This window comes from Lepidochelys kempii, chromosome 5 (assembly GCF_965140285.1).
Source record: "Lepidochelys kempii isolate rLepKem1 chromosome 5, rLepKem1.hap1, whole genome shotgun sequence".
Classification (NCBI taxonomy): domain Eukaryota; kingdom Metazoa; phylum Chordata; order Testudines; family Cheloniidae; genus Lepidochelys; species Lepidochelys kempii.
This window is the reverse complement of record NC_136384.1, coordinates 120,245,337-120,265,831: the sequence shown is the minus strand read 5'-3', so window position 1 is coordinate 120,265,831 and position 20,495 is coordinate 120,245,337. Positions and strand designations below refer to the sequence as shown.

At 41.6% G+C, this 20,495-nt stretch overlaps 1 protein-coding gene across 4 annotated transcripts in view; it reads left to right on the top strand.

Annotated features, from left to right (window-relative positions):
- The window catches only part of MUSK (muscle associated receptor tyrosine kinase), an 86,083-nt gene that overhangs the window by 26,267 nt on the left and 39,321 nt on the right, over nt 1-20,495 (top strand). The window contains exons 6-7 of one of the 4 annotated variants that reach the window (XM_073346294.1): nt 5,157-5,175; nt 6,461-6,467. The exons of the other annotated variants lie outside the window; for them this stretch is intronic. Of the exons in view, the coding sequence (XP_073202395.1) occupies nt 5,157-5,175; nt 6,461-6,467 (26 nt within the window). The remainder of the gene's footprint in view (nt 1-5,156; nt 5,176-6,460; nt 6,468-20,495) is intronic. 4 annotated transcript variants of the gene reach the window in all.

Here is a 20,495-nt window from a genome sequence, read left to right as displayed (position 1 = left end):
CAGGCATTGCGTCCTTGCGTGCATGGCTTTCTCATTTATATCAGTGCAGATTGAGGGCAGGGCATGGCCCTCGGTTGTGTCAAGAACACAATCCTTAACCCTTTTCTGATAATTGGATAAACGTGGCGCTTGCATAGGCCAAAGAAATTGTTAAAAAATGCAATATTCACCTGCCTCTTCCTTTATTTGTTGTGCAGTCCTGGATGTGACAAATGCAACAGAAGTATTTGCAGACTGTGTGTGCTATATTCTCAGTGACTGCACTGTTAATATTTGCAGTGATACTTTTCCAGGAATCAGTCCTAAATTGCTGATTCAGCTAATAGGGTGGGTCCAGAAATCAATGGGGATCCACCAAGCATAAATGTAGCCCTTTCTATGAAAAGCATGCATTGAAGTTGGCCAGCAAAAATATTTTTATGAAAAATAAATCCCTCTAAAGACTTTCCACCTCATGTTCTGGTTATCTTATCAAACGAGATGCTGATAGTTGGTATTCATAGAATACATGACATCTGCTGTAAATAATAGCCGATGTGGCAACACCAAAGTGGAGCAGTACAGTTACTTTGGTGGATTCAGGCCAGGGCCAGCTTATCACATCATCTGGGCCACATATTGTGACAGAACCTCCTGCTCCTAAATTGTTGCCATCTTCTGCTTTCAGTAGACCACAGGATCTGCTGCCACTCAGAGCCATGCTCCCTGCTCTGTCTGATCTCTGTATGTCTCAGAGACTTTTCATCATTGGTTCTCAGCCCAAAAGACCCAGGGACAGACTGTGGCCTCTGATGAGATTGTTTTGCTTTGCCCTGATGTAACAAAGAAACCTTAAAGCTGCCAATACAGCGCAGCACAGAAGATCTCCGGCGGTACAGAGTGGCATGGTCAGCCTGTGTGTGTCAGAGTATGCTACATTTCAACAATTCCCAGCTGATCTAATGGTCCCAGAAATTGCAGCAAGCCAGAATACATTTGGGTAGCCCAAAGGCTACTTTAATTTACACCAGAAACCAAACTAGTTCCATCTGCCCTGAGTATCAGGGGGCACTGTGGTGATGAATATACCTCCTTTCCTTCCCTCACCCCAGGTCCCATGCCGCGTGGACCAAAGAATCAGGATCACAGGGTTGTAGGGGCTGTTGGGCCTTTTTTTCTTTCCCAGGCCATGGATGGAGAGGAAGGACTCCCTTGGTCCCACACAATGTAGGGAGAGGTAGACAGAAAGAGCAACAGGAACTTGCTTTTTATTTTTGCAAGGACTTTTTAGGTCAGGCTATTTGAGTTGATCCAGGCCTCATTTGGGTTTAATCCATTCCTGTCTGTAAAGCCATTTTAGTCCTATATTTCTGGAATTAATGGTGCACTCACATGTTCCAGTAAATTCAACAAATTAAAAAAAAACCCTTGGTCATTTTAATCTTTAAAAATGATGAGTCATCCATAGAGCTGCAGGATTTGAACCTTTTGCATTACAGAAGTAAACCTAGTATGATAGATATAGCCACTTAGCTAGTGCATCTGCTAATTACACATTCAGAACAGCCGTCCTTGCATTTGGTATGGCTGTTGTTACATTTTTTGAGTATCATTTTCTGTACCGATTCAAAATCCTCTAGGGAAAAATAAGTATCTCTTTAGACACACAGAGAAGGTATAAAGAGAAGATGGTTCAAGTATTCTGCCCTTGTGCTGTATATCTCGCACTCTAAAAAAAATTTCCCAACATGAAAAAAACAAAAGCCTAAGGACTCAATACAGTGTTGAAGTAACTGTTTACAGAAGTATCTGTCTAAATCTATCTAATCTATCTATCTGTTGTATTTTTATATTGGGCCAATTTATTTTTACAGTATATGCTGAGCACTGCCTGTGAAGAGAGTATTGAAAACAAATTAATGTGTAAAATGCCTGAATGACATACCCGTGCTTAACCCAAACTGCCTCCCATATCTTCTCGGGTGCCAAAAGCCCTACCTGTCTCCCACCCATCTGCCAAACCTCTAGCGTTCCCCCTTCACATACGGTGCAGCTGTGTGGTTTCAGTACAACACACTGAATATTAAAAATATAGGCAAAGGTCATGTAAATGGAATTTAATATCACATGAAATAGCACAAGGAACACTGTGCCGATTCTGTTATTCCATTTGTATTTAACTCAATAAAAGCCTCCATTTTTTTCACTTATCAGACAGAATCTCCCGTCTATGGGACCACAGTGCTGCAGAATCCAGGGGCCTTGCCACAGAATTATTTCAAGGTTGCCATAGAGCCTGGGGGGCTGTGGTTATAGGTGTAGAACCATTGTTCATACGGTGGCATGACATGGAGGGCTTGCCTGTGTTAATCAGGGCTTGTCTACGCTTATAAAATGCTGCATCTGGGTCGACGGAAGAATTCTCCCATCGACCTCACGCTGTCTACACCAGGGGTTAGGTTGGTTCAATGGAGTTACTATGGGGTGTGGATTTTTCACACCCCTGAGCAACGTAGTTATATTGACCTAATTTCCTAGTGCAGACCAGGCCTCAGTGATCAGCAGAACTCACTAGGCTCAAAGGCGTGTTTCAGCTGGAACAAGCACTGAAAGGTCCAGGGGCCAGACTGAAAACCCAGTGGAGACTTCAGTAGGACTTTGTGTCTAGCACAATGGGGTCCTGGGTTCATAGGTGCTACGACAATACAAATAATTAATACTATTAATAGGTATCAGGCTGTAGCTGTGTACCTAAATTTCTTTGATCTCTAAGGATTGGGCTGAAAATCTCATGAGAACAGGCTATTTCCGGTCAGGCTGAAAATGTTTCATTTTGAAGGATGGGCAAAGTTCAGGTTCACTCAGACATGATCCAAGCAGATTCATTCATTCCTAATTCAAAGTGGTCCTAATCCACTTCTTGTTCTGCTGCTATTTGATATGATAAAAGGCAAACCAAGCAACACACCGGGAGGAGCAGTATGCCTCACATCCTGATTCTTGGAAGATACTTTTTTTTAAAAATTCCATCCCTTGTAGACAGAAGCCCTTTGGTGCTTGCAGTTTATTGCTTATTTATAGCTACTAAAATAGTGCCCTGCCACAGCCCACGGGAATGTTCCCCCACAAGTCACTTGTGAGACCTGCATTGCCCTTAAAAATAGGACGGGCTTGCTCTGTGAATCATTCCTTCAGGGAGGACGATCAGCAAGCAGCTGAAATGGAGATTAAAAAAAAAATTATGCTGTTTCTACACCTGCACAGAATTTCTCCCCTTCCCCCTTCATTAACCAAGGCGCTAAGGGGGCTGAGAACTTGCAGATACAACAGACAGTCACTTTTCAATTTGACAGACAGGTTGAGGACACATGTTGTAACAATGTTCATTTGCTTCCACTACTTCCTGGTCTCAGAAAAGCCGAGTCTCGTGTATTTTACAAATTTGCATTATAGATAAGTTGGCTGACACAAGAAATTACTGTCAAAAATAAGTGTGAAAAAGATGCACATTGGAAGTGCAGATAATTGTGTGTCTACAATATGGTTGCTGGAGCAGAATGCACAGCAGGGTTTTCAGATGGGAGTGGTTCAGAGGGCCACCTGCAAGTCTGTATTTGGGGCATAGAGTGCAGCCCGTGACACTCTTCCTTCACCCAATTTCTGCGTGATCACGGCACTCTGTTCTCTTCAGTGCCACACAGCCGTGGGGACCATAGTGACTAGGAAGAGGAATTTTCTACTGAGGTGGGATGGATGGGGCTTCTATCGAGGTTTCTCTTTCAGGCTTCTTAGCCTAGCTATCTTTCTTTCTTTACATATTTATATGGCCCCTATCTGAGCACCTCACATTCTTTAATGTGTTTATCCTCACAACATCCATGGGAGGCAAGGAACTGCTATTATCCCCATTTTACAGATGGGGAAATGAGCCACAGAGAGGCTAAGTGACCTGTCCAAGGTCACACAGGAAGCCAGTGGCATAGCAAGGATGTGAACATAGGTCTCCTACATCCCGGGTCATCCTTTTCTGGCTGCTTAGAAGCTTTGTCCAGATAATGTTGTCTGGGCCAAAAGGTACGTTCTCCACCCAGGGCTCCTAACCCCTGCTGGCCTGAGAAACAAAACTGTGACTCAAGCATCATCATAATGAATGACCAATAGTCACCAGTCATTAAAAGGTCACAACTGAAATAAATTTCAGTTGAGAAAGCTGTCCATCCCTAGAGCACAGCTACTCCCTAGGCAAGCCCTATGTATGAAGTATGAACATGGCAATAAAAAGGATAGGAGCATCCCTTCACTCTTGGACCCACTCCAGGCCCTCCCTCAGTGTTGTACGACAGTGATATTTATTTAAATAGGAAACAAACAAGTAACAGGATGAGCCAGGTATGGCATGTTCAGCTACACATATGGTGTACTTCTTATAAACATAGCTGGTACATGCCACAGCCATTAACTGGAGAAACCGTCACAGCTGTAGCCCAAGGCACTTTCTAAAGGATAATGACTAGCTTAGAAGGGTCCAGCTGCTGCCCTGGACCTTATTTCAGGCCATTAACACCAGTCATTTTTGAGTCCCACACAAACTGCAGTGGGCCAAGCTAAGAATTGCTTTTATAGTTTCTTCAGTGAAATTATAAACTTACAGGGTTATACACTGGCTCTGAATGTGCACATATGGCTCCCACTAAAGCCAAGACAGGGCTGCACTTTCACTTCCAAAGCCAGACTATGGATCTTAATGTGTTTCTCACGTTGCTGTTATTTCTTCAGAGTGCCACTGGGACTGCGCTTGAATGATATTTGTGCTGATCTGGGCCTTTACAGCTCATTTAGTACTCAAGCAGTGAATTAATAGCATACCATCAAATAGCACCAACTACAAGCATATGTTCATTTCTTTGTACCTTTTATTTTCCCATAGTCTGCAAAGTGCTTCCAGCCAGGAAAAAAGGCAGTGTTCAGGAATTATCCACTTATCAAAGGGGAGATGGTGGCAAGAGGAAGAACTAATTTTTAATCAGAAGGACAGATAAAGTTGACAGGAATGTATTGTGCTAAATAAACTGATTGTGTCAACACAAATGCCACCTGTATCTTGCACAAGTTCACTTTTTTTCTGTTGCCGAAAAGAAAAAGAACTGCCTATGTTCCAAAGGGACATTCAGTAAGAGATCAGACCCCAAAAGTAATGCAAGTAATGCAAGAAGTGCTTTCTCACAAACTAATGATCTTATTTTACTTTCTTTATCCTCTTTCTTTGGTCAAATGCACTGGAGATGATAGAAAAGACTTAAAGTGCTGGAAAACATTTTTTATCTTTGGAGGAGGGTTATAAAGGCACAATTCACCTTCTCTTATGGCATTTGATTATTTATTTATTTATTTGTATTGCAGCAGTGGCTATAGGCACTGCCCCATTGTACTAGAAATTGTATGTCTCAGTTTCAGGGTAATTGCACCTGTATTTCCCCTCTGTGGTCCCTGAAGGGCATCCACTTATGGTTTCTGGCTCCTCAGCCATCACCTCTCTTGTATGGTGACCCACGTCTTTCTCCCTCCTGACAGGTTTTAAGGCTGCCTAACACTGTGAATATCCCCAGCAAGCCAGTCAGACCGAAGGCCAACATTGTGCTTTGCTTTCTCTCTGAGGACTCTAACCAGTGTATTGCAGCAGTTAAAAGTTACCACACAGCTCGTTCTTAGCAAGCACATTGATTCTTAAGGTAAAAGCATTACAGAGAAAACATATTAAGAACAATAAAAGAGCCTACACGCGTGCTACCTACCTCATCTCCAACTGAGGGGTCTGGTAGGTGTCACTCTTTCCAATTCCACAACTGGGTTTGCCCACTTGATTACATGTTCATGTCAGTTTTTGGATCAGGAACCAGAACCCTGACTGGACAGTTGAGCCGTTTCTTGATACAGTTTGGGCCTTTTATCTCCAGTCTCCAAGACCAGATAATCAATTGCCAGTTGATGGCTCTCTCCTCAGGCCCTAGATACAAAATAGGCTGTGCTTTTATATAATCAGAGTTGTGTAATTTGGATCAACTGTTCCTCAGGGATTCCCCCCGCTTAACACTTATTGTCCCAAAACTCCATGCCTCTCTGGCACATTTCAATATTCTTCTGAACTCCTTACGCTTCCCAGAATTCACATCTGTCACACTCCACAAACACATAGTAAGAAGCAATCTATGCTCTAAAGACCTCACAATGTAAATAGACAAGATTCATAGAGTTTAAGGCCAGAAGGAACCATTAAGATCAAGTCTGACATCCTGTATGACACAGATCAGAGAACCTTACCCAATAATTTCTGCATCAAATCCATAAATTATTTTTGAGCAAGGGAATATTTTTAAAAAAAGACAACCAACACAGAGAAAGGATAGGAGAAAGTTCATACTTTCATACTCATCTCCATTGTACAGATGAACATAAGAACATAAGAATTGCCATACTGGGTCAGACCAAAGGTCCATCCAGCCCAGTATCCTGTCTACCGACAGTGACCAATGCCAGGTGCCCCAGAGGGAGTGAACCTAACAGGTAATGATCAAGTGATCTCTCTCCTGCCATTCATCTCCACCCTCTGACAATCAGAGGCTAGGGACACCATTCCTTCCCCATTCTGGCTAATAGCCATTAATGGACTTAACCTCCATGAATTTATCCAGTTCCCTCTTAAACCCTGTTATAGTCCTAGCCTTCACAACCTCCTCAGGCAAGGAGTTCCACAGGTTGACTGTGCGCTGTGTGAAGAAGAACTTCCTTTTATTTGTTTTAAACCTGCTGCCCATTAATTTCATTTGGTGGCCCCTAGTTCTTATATTATGGGAACAAGTAAATAACTTTTCCTTATTTACTTTCTCCACATCACTCATGATTTTATATACCTCTATCCTATCTCCCCTTAGTCTCCTCTTTTCCAAGCTGAAAAGTCCTAGCCTCTTTAATCTCTCCTGATATGGGACCCGTTCCAAACCCCTAATCATTTTAGTTGCCCTTCTCTGAACCTTTTCTAATGCCAGTATATCTTTTTTGAGTTGAGGGGACCACATCTGTATGCAGTATTCAAGATGTGGGCATACCATGGATTTATATAAGGGCAATAAGATATTCTCCGTCTTATTCTCTATCCCTTTTTTAATGATTCCTATCATCCCGTTTGCTTTTTTGACTGCTGCTGCACACTGCGTGGACGTCTTCAGAGAACCAGCCACAATGACTCCAAGATCTTTCTCCTGATTAGTTGTAGCTAAATTAGCCCCCATCATATTGTGTGTATAGTTGGGATTATTTTTTCCAACATGCATTACTTTACATTTATCCACATTCAATTTCATTTGCCATTTTGTTGCCCAATCACTTAGTTTTGTGAGATCTTTTTGAAGTTCTTCACAGTCTGCTTTGGTCTTAACTATCTTGAGTAGTTTAGTATCATCTGCAAACTTTGCCACCTCACCGTTTACCCCTTTCTCCAGATCATTTAGGAATAAGTTGAATAGGATTGGTCCTAGGACTGACCCTTGGGGAACACCACTAGTTACCCCTCTCCAATCTGAAAATTTACCATTTATTTCTACACTTTGTTCCCTGTCTTTTAACCAGTTCTCAACCCATGAAAGGATCTTCCCTCTTATCCCATGACAACTTAATTTACCTAAGAGCCTTTGGTGAGGGACCTTGTCAAAGGCTTTCTGGAAATCTAAGTACACTATGTCCACTGGATCCCCTTTGTCCACATGTTTGTTGACCCCCTCAAAGAACTCTAATAGATTAGTAAGACATGATCTCCCTTTACAGAAGCTATATTGACTTTTGCGCAACAATTTATGTTCTTCTATGTGTCTGACAATTTTATTCTTTACTATTGTTTCAACTAATTTGCCCGGTACTGCTGTTAGACTTACCAGTCTGTAATTGCCAGGAACACCACTAGAGCTCTTCTTAAATATTGGCGTTAAATTAGCTATCTTCCAGTCATTGGGTACAGTAGCTGATTTAAAGGACAGGTTACAAACCATAGTTAATAGTTCCACAATTTCACATTTGAGTTCTGTCAGAACTCTTGGGTGAATGCCATCTGGTCCCGTGTTGCCTCAATTAATTCCAAAACCTCCTCTAGTGACGTTTCAATCTGTGACAATTCCTCAGATTTGTCACCTACAAAAGACGGCTCAGGTTTGGGAATCTCCCTAACATCCTCAGCCGTGAAGACTGAAGCAAAGAATTCATTTAGTTTCTCTGAGATGACTTTATCGTCTTTAAGTGCTCCTTTTGTATCTCGATCGTCCAGGGGCTGGACTGGTTGTTTGGCAAGCTTCCTGCTTCTGATGTACTTAAAAAACATTTTCTTATTACCTTTTGAGTTTTTGGCTAGCTGTTCTTCAAACTCCTTTTTGGCTTTTCTTATTACATTTTTACATTTAATTTGGCAGTGTTTATGCTCCTTTCTATTTACCTCACTAGGATTTGACTTCCACTTTTTAAAAGATGCCTTTTTGTCTCTCACTGCTTCTTTTACATGGTTGCTAAGCCACGGTGGCTCTTTTTTAGTTCTTTTACTGTGTTTTTTAATTTGGGGTATACATTTAAGTTGAGCCTCAATTATGGTGTCTTTGAAAAGTGTCCATGCAGCTTGCAGGGATTTCACCCTAGTCACTGTACCTTTTAATTTCTGTTGAACTAACCTCCTCATTTTTGCATAGTTCCCCTTTCTGAAATTAAATGCCACAGTGTTGGGCTGTTGAGGTGTTCTTCCCACCACAGGAATGCTAAATGTTATTATATTATGGTCATTATTTCCAAGCGGTCCTGTTATAGTCACCTCTTGGATCAGATCCTGCGCCCCACTCAGGACTAGATCAAGCGTTGCCTCTCCCTTTGTGGGTTCCTGTACCAGCTGCTGCAAGAAGCCGTGATTTAAAGTATTGAGAAACTTTGTCTCTGCATTTCATCCTGCGGTAACATGTACCCAGTCAATATGGGAATAATTGAAATCCCACAGTATTATTGAGTTCTTTATTTTGATAGCCTCTCTAATCTCACTTAGCATTTCATCATCACTGTCATAAATATAAAGGGAAGGGTAAACACCTTTAAATCCCCCCTGGCCAGAGGAAAAACCCTTTGACCTGTAAAGAGTTAAGAAGCTAGGATAACCTCGCTGGCACCTGACCAAAATGACCAATGAGGAGACAAGATACTTTCAAAGCTGGGGGGGGGGAGAAACAAAGGTTCTCTCTGTCTGTGTGTTGCCTATGCCGGGACCAGAGCAGGAATGCAGGTCAGAACTCCTGTAAAGGGTTAATAAGCAATCTAGTTAGATATGCGTTAAATTCTGTTTTGTTTAAATTGCTGATAAAATAAGTTGTGCTGAATGGAATGTATATTCCTGTTTTTGTGTCTTTTTGTAACTTAAGGTTATGCCTAGAGGGATTCTCCATGTTTTGAATCTGATTACCCTGTAAGGTATTTACCATCCTGATTTTACAGAGGTGATTCTTTTACTTTTTCTTCAATTAAAATTCTTCTTTTAAGAACCTGATTGCTTTTTCATTGTTCTTGAAATCCAAGGGTTTGGGTCTGCGTTTACCTATGCAAATTGGTGAGGATTTTTATCAAGCCTTCCCCAGGAAAGGGGGTGTAGGGCTTGGGGAGATTTTTGGGGGAAAGACGTTTCCAAGTGGGCTCTTTCCCTGTTATATTTGTTAGACGCTTGGTGGTGGCAGCAATAAAGTCCAGGGGCAAAAGGTAAAATAGTTTGTACCTTGGGGAAGTTTTAACCTGAGCTGGTAAAAATAAGCTTAAGGGGTTTTTCATGCAGGTCCCCACATCTGTACCCTAGAGTTCAGAGTGGGGAAGGAACCTTGCCAGTCACTATCACTATCCTGGTCAGGTGGTCAATAATAGATCCCTACTGTTATATTCTTATTAGAGCATGGAATTACTATCCACAGAGATTCTATGGAACATGTGGATTCATTTAAAATTTTTATTTCATTTGATTCTATATTGTCTTTCACATATAGTGCCACTCACCTCCCTCGCCCCACACGACCTGTTCTGTCTTTCCGATATATTTTGTACCCTGGAATGATTGTGTCCCATTGATTGTCCTCACTCCACCAGGTTTCTGTGATGCCTATTATATCAAATCCTCCTTTAACACGAGACACTCTAGTTCACCCATCTTATTACTTAGACTTCTAGCATTTGTGTACAAGCACTTTAAAAACTTGTCACTGTTTATTTGTCTTCCCTTTTCTGATGGGTCAGATTCTTTATGTGAATGTTTCTCGTCTGATCTGGCCCATACTTTATCCTCTTCCATCCTCTCCTCCTGACGAAAACCTAGAGAATTTCTATCAGTAGACTCTCCTCTAAGAGAAGTCTCAGTCCGATCCACGTGCACCTCTGCAGCAATCGGATGGGGGAACTACGGCAGGGAGAGAGTAAGTGATTTGCTTAAGATCAAGTGTGAAGTCTGTGGGAACTGAACCCAGATCTCGTGATTCCCAATCTATACCCCACCACAGCACTAGCTCTGCTAAAACTTCCTCCAGAATCTTACATTGGCTTCAGTAACAGTTTTGACTGTTTTCAGAGTAACAGCCGTGTTAGTCTGTATTCGCAAAAAGAAAAGGAGTACTTGTGGCACCTTAGAGACTAACCAATTTATTTGAGCATGAGCTTTCGTGAGCTACAGCTCACTTCATTGGATGCATACCGTGGAAACTGCAGCAGACTTTATATACACACAGAGATCATGAAACAATACCTCCTCCCACCCCACTGTCCTGCTGGTAATAGCTTATCTAAAGTGATCATCAAGTTGGGCCATTTCCGGCACAAATCCAGGTTTTCTCAGCCTCCGCCCCCCCCCGCCACACAAACTCACTCTCTTGCTGGTAATAGCCCATCCAAAGTGACAACTCTCTACACAATGTGCATGATAATCAAGGTGGGCCATTTCCTGCACAAATCCAGGTTCTCTCACCCCCTCACCCCCCTCCAAAAACCACACACACAAACTCACTATCCTGCTGGTAATAGCTCATCCAAAGTGACCACTCTCCCTACAATGTGCATGGTAATCAAGGTGGGCCATTTCCAGCACAAATCCAGGTTTTCTCACCCCCCCACCCCCATACACACACAAACTCACTCTCCTGCTGGTAATAGCTCATCCAAAGTGACCACTCTCCCTACAATGTGCATGGTAATCAAGGTGGGCCATTTCCAGCACAAATCCAGGCTTTCTCACCCCCCCCCCTTTTTTTCCCCCCGGGGACACACACACACACAAACTCACTCTCCTGCTGGCAATAGCTCATCCAAACTGACCACTCTCCAAGTTTAAATCCAAGTTTAACCAGAACGTCTGGGGGGGGGGGGTAGGAAAAAACAAGGGGAAATAGGCTACCTTGCATAATGACTTAGCCACTCCCAGTCTCTATTTAAGCCTAAATTAATAGTATCCAATTTGCAAATGAATTCCAATTCAGCAGTTTCTCGCTGGAGTCTGGATTTGAAGTTTTTTTGTTTTAAGATAGCGACCTTCATGTCTGTGATTGCGTGACCAGAGAGATTGAAGTGTTCTCCGACTGGTTTATGAATGTTGTAATTCTTGACATCTGATTTGTGTCCATTTATTCTTTTACATAGAGACTGTCCAGTTTGACCAATGTAAATGGCAGAGGGGCATTGCTGGCACATGATGGCATATATCACATTGGTGGATGTGCAGGTGAACGAGCCTCTGATAGTGTGGCTGATGTTATTAGGCCCTGTGATGGTGTCCCCTGAATAGATATGTGGGCACAGTTGGCAACAGGCTTTGTTGCAAGGATAAGTTCCTGGGTTAGTGGTTCTGTTGTGTGGTATGTGGTTGTTGATGAGTATTTGTATTGACTGTGTATGGAATGGCAGGGAAGCCAGCCCTTAAAGATGAGCTACCAAAATAGAGAGAGCTTTAAAAATATACCACAAATAAACACACTTCATAAACAGTTACATATCTTTCATACTATCCTCATTTCTGTTAGAACAAATGAGATATATTCCTGTTCAAAGAGGGATTTTCCCTCCCAGTAGAGTTTCTCCTCTTAGTGTTCCTTCAGCAAAGTTTTTTTTTCTGCCATAGAAAATGTTGTGTGTGCAAAATCTTGCAAGTACATTTTTTAGCAACAAGGTAGTTATGGGCAAGTTTTCAAAAGTGGGTGCCTGAAGTTAGGCAACTAAATCCATACCTAGGCATCTAAATGGGAAGCCTGATTTCCAGAAGTGTTGTACTAACACTAATTTCAAGAGCTGTAATGCGTGGGAGCTCAATACCTTTGAAAATTAGGCCACTTATTTTTCTACCATATGGATTTAGGTGCCAGGTTTGAAAATTTTGCCCTAGACCTCCCATGCCAAAGAATGCACCTGCAATTATTTATAACCATAAAACGTTTCCTTTAATTATGTACAGAGACAAAACTGGGAGCATGAAACCTGAGGTATATTTCAAAATAAGGCCCACAGTGGTGAGAGCAAAACTATTTCCATGGCAATAAACTAGGGAGTTTAATATAATATATGACCAGAAGAATATGACTTCATTCCAGGGCAAAGCAGGAGATGGATTGATGGAGAAAATCTTTATATTTCTTAACCTGTAAGCGCCTTGGGGCAGGGGCTGTGTCTATATTTCTTCAGCGCAGATTCGATCCTGACTGGGGACTCTGAGCAGTACTGAAATACATGTACTAGGAAAATACTACATGTATTTTCAAAAGGGCTCAGTTCCCATTTAGGCAGCCAAATGAAGCCAGATTTTCAAGCACTGAGCAGTTTCACTTGGGTACCTAAATGGGAGCTGTTGTGAAAATCTAGTGTAATAAATAATGAACATCCTTAGATATATCTCAGTCCGGATCACAGTGGACACATCACTGCTATTGGAAGTAACTGGCACCCTGGTTGGCAGCTGGGAAGCCAAGGGCACACTAGGTCATGGAGACTGAACTACCCTCTCACACTCAGTCCTGGTATAATGGGGTACAATGCCACTGAAGTCAAGTCAGGGATGAATTTTTCCTATTGTACTGGCAGAGAATCTGGCACTGCCTGTCCCCATGCTGTACCAGGTCCGTAGTTAAACAGAGGGGACTTCAATCTCCAAGGCTGTTAATTCTCTCTCTCGCACACGCACACACACACAAACACCCACACACCCCCTCCACAAAAAATGTCTTTATTAACAGGAAAGAAAACGTTTGTCACTACCACTGAAGAGACAACCTCCAGATGGGACCCCGTGTTCTAAGAAATGGGATCTACATTAAGATTTGCCAAGCTGGGGGTGCTAATTTGAGGACTTCTCAAATTTATTTCAAAAATGGAAAATACTGAATTCCTTACTTGTATTAATGAGAAATTAAATCTGGCCCGTCATAAACCAGGCCAGCACACTAAGCTTCATCCCAAGCCCCCTAATAAATGTCCTCCTTTGTTTTACAGCCCTGCTAAATGATGTACTATATCGCTACAGGCTTACTAGGAGACATCTGTTCTTAGGCCAGCTGCTCTCATTTCTGAGAATGAAGTAAATATCATCCAATCCAAACAATAGGATTTTAATACAGCCACAAAATTTTTTATGTCATGAAAAGATTAAAACACATTCTCACAAATTTGAATGACTAAACTCCTTGCAAAAACAACAAGGAGTCCTTGTGGCACCTTAGAGACTTACATATTTATTTGGGCATAAATCTTTCATGGGCTAGAACCCACTTCATCAGATACATGGAGTGGAAAATACAGTAGCAGGTATCAATACACAGCACTTGAAAAGATAGGAGTTGCCATATCAAGTGGGAGGTCAGTCTAAAAAGACAATTCAGTTAACAGTAGGATACCAAGGGAGGAAAAATCACTTTTGTAGTGGTAATGAGAGTGGCCCATTTCAAACAGTTGACAAGAAGATGTGAGTAACAGTAGGGGGAAATTAATATGGGGAAAATTAGGTTTTATAATGATCCAACCACTCCCAGTCTTTATTCAGGCCTAATTTCATGGTGTCCAGTTTGCAAATTAATTCCAGTTCTGCAGTTTCACGTTGGAGTCTCTTTTTGAAGTTTTGTTGTTGAAGAATTGCCACTTTTAGGTCTGTTATTGAGTGACCAGGGAGGTTGAAGTGTTCTCCTACTGGTTTTTGAATGTTATAGTTCCTGATGTCAGATTTGTGTCCATTTATTCTTTTGCATAGAGACTGTCTGGTTTGGCCAATGTACATGGCAGAGAGGCATTGCTGGCACATGATGGCATATATTGCATTGGTAGATGTGCAGGTGTATGAGCCCCTGATGGTCTGGCTGATGTGGTTAGGTCATATGATGGTGTCCCTTGAATAGATATGCGGACTGACTTTTCGTTTCCTTCTTTTCCAAGTGGGGCACCTGACCCCCCAGTCCTTTAAAACAGAATGCTCCTACTGTCATCAATGGGAGTTTTGCATGAGCAAAGGCTACAGGATCTGGCCCTTTGTTAATATAGGGCTTGATTGGTTTCAGGTTTCAGTCTGCAGCCACGAGGGCTAAAAATTTACTCTTTTATAAAAAATGAAAGCTGAGAGTCTCATGTAATCACTTGACTCCAGCAGCTGGGGCTTTAAGAAAAAACATCAACTATCAAGAGGCTCGGGATAAAATCACGAGAGGTGGCAACATGGGGGCTCTTTTTATTTGGATGACTAACAAGATTTAGGAGCCTAACTTTAGGCACTGATTTCTTTTAAATCTTGGCCTATGTCCACATATTTTCCACCAGTCGTTTTATACACAAAGTGCAATAAATAGATTGAAAGCACCTCCTTTCCACTGAGGACTTTGGGCGATTTTGGTTTGGTTTTGTTTGTGCATGCCCCACAAGATGCTTCATAAAAACATATAAATATTTTGCAAAGTCAGTCACTCTTCTTGACAATAAGAAGTACAGTCATCTAGATCCCGATCCATCACATTCATTAATTCTTTCTGAGGAATTTAAACTGAGATGGGTCAGAGACAACAAGACTTGGGGTTAGCTTTTTCTTGAAAGGTCAGCTATGTAAACGATGACATTTTTACCCTCTGACATTTCCAATTAATCTGCATGAAATCCCAGTAATTCTGCAAATACCATGTCTGAAAAAACATCATACATTATGTTGTATGGACATGCATCACCACGACTGCCGTGTAGAACTGCATGTAGTCATTAATTTCATGCCAATCCCCAGAACTGGTCAAGTGAAGCACAATCTCTGCAGCTGACATTAGGGGAGTAGATCCTGCTCACAGTCCAAATGGATTCTTCAATAAAGCGAGATCAGGGACTCGCAGCAGCAGAGGTGGACTCTGATTAAACATGGATCATATGGATTCCATATGGAATCTGCTTGATTTTTCTCTCTCTTACACACATACCACCACCACCAATAATGTCATGCAGCCAGTCAGAGTACAGGATTTTATTAATCAGCGTTGCCAACTCTCACGATTTTATTATGCGTCTTGTGATACTTGGTGTTTTTCTTACAGCCTCAGCTCCTGGAGGCAAGTGACTTTGTGAGACTATAGGAGAATCTCAGCTTTCATTTATTTAAAAAGTAAGTTTCTGGTTGCAAAGCAAAGCTTGAAAATGTGACACAAGCACACCTGAAAGGTTCAGAAACTAGACAGGAAATAAAAAGAATCCAACTGTATTATTTTTATTAAAATCTCACACTTTTAAAGATCGATCTCATGGTTTTTTGGCTCCTGACCTCACGGTTTACGAATTTTTAGGGTTGGCAGTAGTGTTGGCTGTACTGTCATTATGCAAATTGGACTCCCCCCGAGTCAATCAGGATGTGTGGCACTGTGTGTGGGTACAATCTGGAGTCAGTAGTGGTACAGCATCCCTCTGAGATGAATATCAGACAATTCCATTTCTGTGCAGGAAGAAGGGATAAAACCACAGCATGCTCATCCAGAGGAATAAGCCTTCGGCTTCTAAGCTACAGTGTCTAGTATCAAAGCATGTTTTTTCTTAGCAAGGTAATAGCTTTTCAAAACAACCGTATTCTAGGGAGAGCTCCAGGATTTATGGATAGTAGTGAACGGGGAGATGAAAGAACCCCAGGTAATAGTAGGACAGACTGCATCAATGGAATATCTGACTGCATGTTAAGTGCTCCAGCTTGCAGAGGAATTTCTCCACTGTGAAAAGACTTTTGTATCCCATATAGATTGCCAAGGAATCCTAAAAAAAAAGACTGCTCATATGTAAAGCTGCAATTACCATAGCCTTGGGAGGATTAGATTTTTATAGGTCAATGTCGATAAATGCCAATTTCATACCATATACACACAAACCGACAGAAAGTATTTCCATAGATGATAATCTATGCTTACAGATAGGCAAAGTAAGAAAAATGCTTCTTGAGAACTTAGAGTTTGATTTAATGATATTTACACTGTATATTTTGACATGTGATATTTTAACGATTATTAGGGCTGAAAAGCCATTAAAAAACGAATAGCCATTAATCACGTGATTAAAAATTAATTATGATTAATTGCACAATTGTGCTGTTAAACAATAATAGAATACCATTTATTTAAGTATTTTGGACATTTTCTACATTTTGAAATATATTGATTTCAATTACAACACAGAATACAAAGTGTACAATGCTCACTTTATATTTATTTCTGATTACAAATATTTGCACTGTAAAAAAACAAAATAAATAGTATTTTTCAATTCACCTAATACAAATACTGTAGTGCAATCTCTTTATCATGAAAGTTGAACTTATAAATGGAGATGTACAAAAAAAACTGCATTCAAAAATAAAAATGTAAAACTTTAGAGTCTACAAGTTCATTCAGTCCTACTTCTTGTTCAGCCAATCACTCAGACAAATGCTTGGTTATATTTGCAGGAGATAATGCTGCCCGCTTCTTGTTTATAATGTCACCTGGAAGTGAGAACAGGTGTTCTTATGGCATTGTTGTAGCCAGCGCCACAAGATATTTATGTGCCAGATGCACTAAAGATTCATATGTCCCTTCATGCTTCAACCACCATTCCAGAGGACATGCGTCCATGTGGATGATCGGTTCTACTCGATAACGATCCAAAGCAGTGCTGACCAACGCAAGTTCATTTTCATCATCTGAGTCAGATGCCACCAGCAGAAGGTTGATTTTCTTTTTTGGTGGTTTGGGTTCTGTAGTTTCTGCGTCAGAGTGTTGCTCTTTTAAGATTTCTGAAAGTATGCTCCAGACCTCATCCCTCTCAGATTTTGGATGGCACTTCATTTTCTTAAACCTTGGGTTGAGTGCTATAGCTATCTTTAGAAATCTTTATGTTTTGTCAAATCTGCAGTGAAACTGTTCTTAAATCAAACATATGCTGGGTCATCATCCTAGACTACCAGAACACACACAAAAAAAAAAAAATGGTAAAATGTAGGTAAAACCATGGAGCAGGAGACATACAATTCTCCTCCAAGAAGTTCAGTCACAATTTAATTAACGCATTTTTTATCATCAGCATGGAAGCATGTCCTCTGGAATGGTGGTCGAAGCATGAAGAGGCATATGAATGTTTGGCATATCTGGCACATAAATACCTTGCAATGCTGGCTACAAAAGTGCCATGTGAATGCCTTTTTTCACTTTCAGATGACATTGTACATAAGAAGTGGGCAGCATTATCTCCTGTAAATGTAAACAAACTTGGTTGAACAAGAAGTAGGAATGAGTGGACTTGTAGGCTCTAAAGTTTTACATTGTTTGGTTATTGAGTGCAGTTTCTAACAAAAAAAAAATCTACATTTTTAGGCTGAACTTTCACAATAAAGAGATTGCACTGCAGTACTTGTAGGAGATGAATTGAAAAATACTATTTCTTTTGTTATTTTTACAGTGCAAATATTTGTAATAAAAATAAATATAAAGTGAGCACTGTACACTTTGTATTCTGTGTTGTAATTGAAATCAATATATTTGAAAATGTAGAAAACATCCACAAATATTTAATAAATTTCAGTTGGTATTCTATTGTTTAATGGTGCGATTAAAACTGCGATTAATCTTTTTGAGTTAATTGCATGAGCTTGCTGCAATTAAGCGACAGTACTAAAAATTATAAATCTTTAACCTTTTAAATCTGTGTATACACTGTTATTAAATAATTGTCTGACACCCCCCTCGTAACTTCCCATAACTGTGAAAATTTAAATCAATAAACGTGTAAAAAAAGTGCTTAAAAACTATTTTACACGATTGTGAAAATTTAAAATCGACAGAAATCTTAATACTTAAAAATAAACATCAATATTATCCATCAAAATTATACAAAAAAAATCCAATTCTGCCAAGCCTGCATAACCAGAGCAAAATGTAAATAGCTAACTTAGGTCCTGTGAAACTAGATGAAACCTGTGTCTTACAAGTGCTCATTTCTATATACAGCGCAAACATCAGGTTCAAGGATATAGGAAGATAATGCATTCAAATTACCTTCCCAAGACCATGAATAAGGAAATTCTTTTCATGTAAATGCTAGTCTTGTATGTATGTGGTCTTTCAGAAGAAAAGACCTCTACAGCACTCACTGAAGAGAGTTTGTAGAAGATGGAGACACACTACTGACTATATAGTAAAGGGCCAGACTGTTGGGGTATGTCTACAGGACAGCTGGGAGCGAGTCTCCCTGCCCAGGTAGCTAGACTTGTACAAGCCAGGCTCAAGCTAGTGCACTAAATAGCAATCTGGCCATTCCAGCTCAGGAGGAAGCTCAGGCTCTCAATTCCACCCAAGTATCTAGGCTTGAGAGCCCAAGCTCCAGCCTGAGCCAGAACATCCACATTGCTATTTTTAGCACGCCAAAAGTCAAGCACCTAGCTTGAAACCTACTAGCTCTAGCTCAAGCCCTGCTATCATGAGTCTGTCTACCCGGGCTGGGAGGTTCGCTCACCGTTGCAATGTAGACGTACCCTTGTTGGATCATGACCATGTGCATAAGACTAGGGGAGTGTCCAAGTCTCCTGTATATAGTGACAACTTCTTGCTAGTGCCCTCTTGGAGCAGAAAGGGCAAGGAAGAGACGAAGCCTTGGCCGCATCTTCCTACATCCATGAGGATTAGCAGAGCTGGCTCACAGTCTCCATGTATGACTACGTTATTGGGAGGGCTGGCACCAAGCTTTCCTGAGCTCTGCCTAGGGCAGGGGGTTTTTCCTCCAGCCCCTAATGCAACCCAGAGCATAACTGCCATTATCAAGACCTTAATCATGCTCAAACATTACGCATTCAGTGTTCTGTGTCCATCAACCCCATCTCAATAGCAGCAGAGTTTGCAAGACCTGCAAGCACAGCCTGAATGCATTGGAATCCCCACAAGTTCCGTGCCTGTCTCTTACCCTGCAGAGCTCAGCGGGATTCACATAAGAGCAGACATTTCTGTGAATAACTGGAATACCCAGAGTTATTATAGTAAATATTGTTTAAAAATAAACAAGAAGGGCTGTAAACCCTCATGCTTCAGGGCATAAGCCAGACTCTTACTATGGGGGACTAGGAGAAAACTTTCCTTGAGGGCAAGTTATCTCATAATTGACTTCTGGGGGGTTTCTGGTACCGTACTCCTGGCTACTCTTGGTGACAGGATACTGAACTAGATGGTTTGATCCAGTCTGGTAATCTTGTGAGCCAGTGCTCCCAGAGTCTGAAATACGTGCAGATTCGATCCATGTGTGACATTCCTTCATGGTGAGAGCGAGCCACTGATTTCCCTCTCTGGGTCCTTCAGTCAGTGGCAGCAGCAGGGGGAGGAAGCAGGAACCTATTCCAGCTCACCTCAAAGCAAAGGGATCTGGGAGGAACTCAGGGCCTCATTACAACTCCCCCCATAATAAGCATTCAGGAAACCAGCAGGGACCAGGGTATTGGAAGGAGCCAGGAGCTGCTGGGATGGGTGTGTGGGCAGAGTCTGGAAGAGGGATTGTTGGGGAAGGGGGTGGAGAAAACTGGTGTTCTTATAGGGGTAGAAGGAGGAAGGACTTGCAGGAGGTAGGAGTAGGAAGTCTATATGATCGGTGGGGAACATTTCCCTCATTTTGCCCTTTCCCCCCTTAACCTCCCCAATCCCCCCTTCCCATTAGCTTTGTCCTGTTTCCCTCTGCCCCAGGAGTACCCAGGGTTGTGAGGCTACTCACCACCACCTGCACTTAACATGAATCAGTCTTGTCCGTGCCTGCTGTGGATCAGCTCCCTGAAACCACCACCCTCTGCCTTTCAGGCCTCGCTCTCTGTTCCCTGCAGTGTCCGGCCCCTTATCCAGCTCACAGAATTACCAGGCCTGCTGTTCCCAAAAGAACAGAACGTACCAGCTTGTAAGATTCAATTCAGGACCAGCACTTTGCTTAACACTACAGCACTGGGATATGTTTATAGTGAACACAAATAAGTTTATGGTCAA